Consider the following 6726-nt stretch of genomic DNA (forward strand, 5'->3'; position numbering starts at 1 on the left):
CACTGTGGACACTAGGCCTGGGGGGTGCGCCTGCTCCCCCTGTATTGTCCTGATGGCGTGTGGTGTCTCCTGACACCCACGAAGCTCACGCTGGCCCATTGTGGGGACAGTGCATCCGTTCCCCCTTGCCCAGCATTGCCAGGTGCCTAGCGAATGTGCGTCCCCTGTTAACGCCCACTCAAAGAGAGAGGCTCGAGGACACTGGTGACATTTGTCAGGAACAGATAGTCTTTATTCAAACACAAAGAGATCAGTAACATGAAAATGCCAAGTGAGGTTCCCGAAACTGCCCCCACTGTGTTTGCTTCTCGCTCTGTTGCCCTGCTCAGATGCTGGTGCCGGGTCTGAGGTATCTCGCAGCCGTGTGGGTGCCAGCTCCTGCACCAGAGAAGTCGTATTACCTGGGTGCTGGTGCAGGTGCCGTCTGCACAAAAGACAGCCGCCCCGAGCAGCAATAAATTACAGTGGGACCAAGTTTGGAGTAGAGCCTCGTGAGGAGTCTGAGTGCGCAGGGTAGGGTGCCCCAAGAGGAGAGACAGAGCAAGGAGCCTGTTTCCAGATTTCCCTTCCCTGCCGCCAGAGGGCACTTCCTGAGTCCTCAGCCACCTGCACGCTCAAGCCTGCATGGAGCCCCCTGCGTCCCTGACCTGAGCACCCCAAGATTCAAGGGGGCCCCAGGGGCGGCAGGACTCTGGTCTTAGACACAGTTATCAGGGACACACTCAGCCTCTTCTTCAAGCTCGGGGCAGGGGGTCCCGTTGTTGGCAGGCTGCACGCGGACATAGCGAGTTCTGGTCTTGGCTCCCAGCTTCCCGCAGGGGCCTGTGCACAGCCCCCAGGACGACCACAGGGAGACCTCGCAGTCCAGCGGCGTCTCTGGACCTGCAGCAAGCACAAGAGAGACCGACGTGTGACATGTGAACACCCGTGGAGGAGGCTCTTGGTGGAAACAGAGGGGACTCCCCCAAGGACTGCCACCCTCCAGAGCTCAAAGAGACACAACCACAGAGGAAGCCACAGGTCGGAGGTCACCACATGCAACTGCCTACAAACAACCAATGCTTCGAGTCATGTGGGTCTGCAGCGAGAGCTGGATCCGTTGCCCAATCTGGGGTCTTGGGCTTTGGGACACTGACCCCAGGAAGAGTGGAAGAAGCTCCTGTGCAGACCCTGACTGACAAGAGACCCCGCCTGCTGCATTTATGCTAATACAGGTGGCTTCTGAAGATGTGTCGGGCACTGGGCTGAGCTGTTTGGTTGTGGGATCTTGTCCCTCTGTGAAGCTCGTTTTCAGTATCGTCATTCTTGTTTTCCTGTGTCCGATCTGTTTCCATCAATTTAAATATCATCAATTTTGCCCCTGCTGTGCACATGAGGACAGAGTGATGTCTTTGGTCAGCAACAGGGCAGTGGCTCCACTGGACTCTCCTCACGCACCCTGCCAGCTCCTGTGACCATCTCTGTGGCAGCTGAAGAATGAGACTCCTACAAACAAGTCACAGGTGCTTGGGGAATTCAGGAAGGAAGAGTGCAGCGGAGGGGCCAGGGCGCCTGGAACAAGGTGGGGCAGGTCTGCAAGGACCCCAGAAGGGAGGGCAGCCAGCCTGGGAGGGGACAGTTGAGCCCCCAGTGCCATGTGGTAGCTGGGAGGCCCCGAGCCACGTCCCAGCTCCCTGGCCACACGTAGCAGTGGAGACCCTCGTGGGCAGTAGCACCGGTTCCCTCCCCACATTGAGGCTATGGTGGTGCTGGGGAGAAAGCTGCCAGGCACAGGACAGCGGAGCAGGCAGGGAGCTCAGAGTGCCTGGGGTGCATGCGGCACAGGGGCGCGTGTGGTGTAGTGCCCCTCAGACCTCCAGAGTGCTGCGTAGACAAAGGGCCTGGCTCTACTCTGCCCGGCTGGTGCCAGCTCTTTGGTTGGTATTCTCACCATAAGGTCCCCGGCCAGCACAGCCAGCACAGCCAGCTCTGTGTGCCTCTTGCCCTCTCCTCTCCACATCCTGTCCCCCACTCAGCTCAGGGCACTGTCCCCCACACTCTCGCCCTGCAGCACCCTTCCTGCTTGGCCACAGCTGACTTTATCCATCTCCCAGCCAAGGTGCTGGCCACATGCTCCCCTGCCCACTGTGGCTGGGAGCCCCCTGGAACGGGACAGATGTCACCTCTCTGGACCATCTGCCCACAAGTAGTTCTTCCCGCCAGACTGTGTCTTGTCTGTGGCACGTGTCTAGTGCTCAGAAGTGTTTGTCCATTGGATGAAAGAGTCGTGTGTGTCCACCTGGAATGGCGCATCCACTCAGACAATTGAGCAAGGACATGCTGCCCAAGCTGGGCAGGGGCAGCACTGCCATCCAGGGCCTGCAGAGAGGCCAGCTCTGACTCCGACGAGGAAGAAGGACCCTGTGCTGGGCACAGACTCTGGCCTGGAGTGTGGTTCCCGCCAGCCGTGAGGAGCTCGCTGCCTCCCGCCTAACCTGACCCTGGAGTCCAGCTGAGGCCCGCCTGAGAGGCTGGTGGTGTGTGAGGTGGCCCTGAGCATCCCTGAACTCCAGCCAGCAAGGCAGAAGACAGCTGGGCCCATCGCTAACGAGCCTCCTTGGCCTGCTAGGTTTTGGTTGACTCCAATTCTTCCACAGGAGACATTTGTGTAGCCTTTTGAATTAAGTCCTCTCATCTTGGGGGCCTCTCTGCAGACAGGAAGCTCATCCTGCCCCTCCAGTGTCTGCAGCAGGTGAGACCGGGAGACCCAGTGCCAAGGAGCACTGTCCCAGGACCCAGGAGACTCCAGGAGCTGCAGGTGGGTGCTTGGGAGCCGGTGGCTGTCACTCAGCCGTGGCAGTACTGCTAGATAGTACTCCTGGGGTACCCCTACGCCAAGGCGCCTGTTAGCAGAACCCCCAGCTGGCTGTGGTGGGATTGGGTTCGAGACCCACCACAGGAGCCCCTGCAGCACAGCTTTCACCCTGTGGGCACTGGTGCCTCCGCCAGTAATCTCTGCTCTCTCTACAGGAGGGGACATACAGGATCTGCTTTAGCGAACGTCCTCACCTCTGTCCCTGTTGGCTGTGACATACAGGTTACCTGCGGGCACATTTCTGATGGGACATTGCCCTCAGATACTCTGGGCTCTTTTCATTATTCACTTCTAGGCTGTCGTAATGTAAGATGCTTCCAACTGCAAATAGTGTGGCAGTTAAATCCTCAGTTCAGTGTTTGAGTCAACCACCCTAAATCTTTTAAATTATCTTGCGGCAAATGCTGTGAATCTCCCATTTGAAGTTGCTCAGAGACTTGGGTCCATGTGACCCACACAGTGACATCCTCCTCAGAGGGACTATGTTGAGGATAAGACTCACCTGCACACCGCAAAGTGCCTGTCACAGAGGAGGGTCACCGTGTGTGCTGCCACAGGGGGTGTCTGAGCCAGGGCTGGGGGGCCACCCCGTGCTACCAGGGGACATGTGCCCCACAGGGCAGGACACACAATTCTGAGCTGTGGCTTCTCCCCCACAAGACGTGGCTGGAGGTACATCGAGTTTCCCTCCGAATCCGAGTGCCTTGGGCCCTGGCATCATGGGTGTGGTGGGCTCGGGGCGCCTTCTGAGCCCCCAAGAGTCATCAGTGGTGGGGGGTCGGGGCACCTTGCAGGCCTCCTGGGCCTGCCCCTCCCCATCACCAGTGTCCTGGGCTAGCCCCTGCAGTGTGGGGGTGGGAAGCTTGGCAGTTACCTGAGAGGCTGTCAACAATCTCGTTGTCCCTGCTGGCAAGGCCTGGGGCTGGGGGGATGAAGGTCCTGGGGCCCTGCCGGAGCCGCACCAGGGTCACCCTGGCGATGGGAGGGAGGGACTTCAGCCTCGGGTAATAGAAGGAGTTCGCCGGGTGACTGGGCGAGGAGGACGTTATCTGGGGTGGAGGAAGAGGGGCTTGGTACCGGGGTCTGAGAAGCCCACCTTCTTGTGTGTGCTGTCCCCACTGGGGCCAGTACCCAATGTCCAGCAGGGCAGTGCCAGAAAGCAGCCCCCAACCTGGGCTCCTCTGAGTGACACACAAACCCGCACAGCCCTAGGGGTGGGCTGGCCACGCCCTCTGCCTGGTGTGTGGCATCACAGGGTTAGCTGATACATCCATGAGGACGGCACTCACGTGCCAGGCATGGTCACATGCACACCTTAATGCAGCCCCAGAAATGTGAGCTTGAAACTGAGGCAGTAAAAGTCAAGACCCCCCATGATGGGCTCCTGCCTGTGATAGGGCAGGACTGCAGCCCTGCTCACTGCCGGGCACCAGAAGCAGAGCCACCTCTGCCAGGCAGAGGCGCTTGGCTCCGGTCTTCCCAGAGTGGGCAGTGTCAGGCACAGCACAAGTGACCGAAGGTGGCGGGGGCTGTCAGTCACTCACCTCAGTTACTGTGTCCTGTGGAATGGTCGCAAAGTTGGGGGAGGAGAAAGTGAAGCCGCTGTCTGTCCCAGCGTCATGTGGGTAAAGGTCTACGGCCACCTGCTCCTTCCAGCGGCCTCCCTCGCACAGGTCCAGACTGTCGATGCCCACAAACCAGTCAGGGCTGGGGACTATGCGCACCACGAAGGACACCTGAGTGCAGCCACAGCTCAGCCACTTGCCCAGGCCACGCCCCCAGGGACCGCCCACCCCTGCTGGACTGCACTCACCAGCGAGTGCCTGGAGTGGACCTCCAGCTCCGTGGAGGTCTGCCCGGTGCCGCTGGGGACGGCGGGGGCCGAGAACACCCCGTGCACGCTCTGGAGCTTCTCCCCAGCGGCCTCAATCTCCCTCATCAGGGCCCAGGCCTCCCCTCGCTCTGCGAAGTCCCGCATCCCATTGCTGACATACTCGTTCTTCCTCCACATGCTGTAGTCAGAGCTGTGGGCAGCCCCTGTGGGACGACCAGGCCGAGTGAGCAGCCAAAAGTGAGAAGCAGCAGGGCCCCAGGCTCGGATCCCGGCTGGCCACCCTGAGCGGACACCACATGCCTCCTTCCCAGAGCTCCCTTGGCTGCAAGGCAGGGAAACCCGTCCATCCCTGGCAGATGCAGACTGTGACATCTTGTGGCTGCACACTGCCTAGATACCTGCTGGTGTGACCAGTGTCCAGCCAGGCTTCCCCAGACTCTACCACCCTGCCCCCAGCACATCGCCAGAGCCCAGAACATCACCAGCCCGCGTGCAGTAGGCACTTAGCAAGTATTTCTTGCATTGATGCCTCTTTGATGTGAGTGCCCTCCAAACTGCAGAGTGCTGTGCAGCTGCTGGAGTGAAAATGTCCCCATGCTGCAGCCTCCTGGGTGGAGTAGGGTCACTGCTGAACATGCCCTGAACTGGGGGTGGGGGAGGGGCTTCACTTACCCAGCAGAGAAGACCACTGAGCAGGGGGCCGGAACAGCGGGTACTGCTTGGGGAAGGCCGTCTGGCTCCACTTGCCCGTGAAGGTTATGCTGTATTTGGCCAGGGGCCTGGCCGTGCAGACGGACTCTCCCCCAAAAGGCTGGCCAGTGGTGGAGCTGAGTGTGGCCAGGAGGAGAGTCCAGAGAGCCCTGCCCAGGGTGGAGGCCAGGCTTGGGTTTTCCATCACCTAGGAGCAGAGGGGGAGAGCGGCAACGCGCTGGCACCCTCTCCAGACGCTCCCTGCGACGCGCCAGTCCCCGGGGTTGAGACCAGAAACGGCTCCCAGGCGGCACTGTGGGTGCTGGGAGCTCTGAGGGTGGTCCCGAGGTGCCTGCACATCCCTCCCTGCTCTGCAAAACTTACCTGCTGAGATCTGGAGACCCCCATCCTGGGGAAGTGAAGGCTAGATTTGCCCATCTGCCTGCAAGAACCAAAGGGTGACTGGCAGGGTTACAGGCTGGAGGATCACTGCGCACCCGAGCAAGCGGCAGCGGCCGAGGCACGGAGCTGGCAGCCTTACAGCTCTCTGGGCTGGGCTGGGCACGGCTGGGGAGGCTCTCCACTGTGCCTCTGCCCTGGAGGGAACGAGGGCCCTAGCGGGTAAACTTGAGCAACTAGCTGTGCCCGGGACTAGATTAGCAAAGCTTGGGGTGTGGCCAGTCCCAGGGTGGGTCTCCCTCGTGGGGTGTTGCAGGTTTCTGGCCCAGAGGAAAGCGCCAGGAGGCCCCGACCCTCTCTGGGTCTGTGCACCCAGGGGAGGAAGACCACGCTGTACTCACCAGGCAGGAGCAGCAGGAGGGCAGGCAGTGGAGGGTTGGGGGCAGCTGGCCGGTCCCAGCTGTCCCAGTGAGAGGCTCCAGCTCTTCCTGGCAGGGTGCTCCACTGCCTGGCCTCAAGAGAGGGGCCCACAGGACGTGGGAGGAAGGAAGAGAAGGGAGGTCTGCCCCAGTGCGGATCACTCTCGCCTCCCAGCAACTCTGACTGCAGAGCTAACATTCTCCCAGGCTGGATCACCCCTCCCCTCCCGCCACTGCCGCACCCCTTTCTTTGTCCGTCAGTCCCTCCCTCCACACTCCTCCCTCCTCTATCTCCCTCCCTCTTCCTCTCTCTCTCCTTTTCTCTCAAGCCCCTTCCTGGTGTCCCCCCCTCCCCTTGGTGCTAAAGGAAGCTCTGTGCTCCTAGACAGGGGAACAGCCCAGGGCATGGGGGCTGCAGGGTTCTTGTTTGCACCTTATCTGAATTAAAGCCAGCGCTACACCTTCCTGGGCAGGGAGTGGCCCTGACCTGTGTCAGCAGTGGGCTGGGGAAGCCCTGGGGCTTCCAGCTA

The 6726-nt window shown here is 60.6% G+C and overlaps 1 protein-coding gene across 3 annotated transcripts; it reads right to left on the reverse strand.

The window, feature by feature from the left end:
• Positions 1-205: 205 nt before the first annotated feature.
• Positions 206-6413, reverse strand: SPON2 (spondin 2). 3 transcript variants are annotated; one of them, XM_045528323.1, is made up of 7 exons: positions 6179-6413; positions 5763-5820; positions 5361-5586; positions 4668-4891; positions 4399-4590; positions 723-882; positions 206-378 (listed from the first exon to the last, which is right to left on the reverse strand). In XM_045528323.1, exons 2-7 carry the CDS (start codon positions 5814-5816, stop codon positions 326-328), a joined length of 909 nt encoding a protein of 302 aa, XP_045384279.1. In that variant the 5' UTR covers positions 5817-5820; positions 6179-6413; the 3' UTR covers positions 206-325. The 3 variants fall into 3 exon arrangements, with proteins under 3 accessions (XP_045384279.1, XP_045384277.1, XP_045384278.1); XM_045528321.1 differs by adding an exon at positions 3729-3903 and having other exon boundaries at positions 206-882; XM_045528322.1 differs by having other exon boundaries at positions 206-882.
• Between the last annotated feature and the right edge of the window lie 313 nt (positions 6414-6726).

The sequence above is a fragment of the Lemur catta genome, chromosome 17, assembly GCF_020740605.2.
Source record: "Lemur catta isolate mLemCat1 chromosome 17, mLemCat1.pri, whole genome shotgun sequence".
NCBI lineage: Eukaryota > Metazoa > Chordata > Mammalia > Primates > Lemuridae > Lemur > Lemur catta.

Coding starts and splice junctions, on each gene's coding strand:
- SPON2 (XM_045528321.1), bottom strand. CDS start 5,816: ATGGGCAAATCTAGCCTTCACTTCCCCAGGATGGGGGTCTCCAGATCT. Junction 5,587..5,762: donor GGGTCTCCAGATCTCAGCAG/GTAAGTTTTGCA, acceptor CTCTGCTCCTAG/GTGATGGAAAACCCAAGCCT. Junction 3,904..4,398: donor CACAGGACACAGTAACTGAG/GTGAGTGACTGA, acceptor CCTCCACCCCAG/ATAACGTCCTCCTCGCCCAG.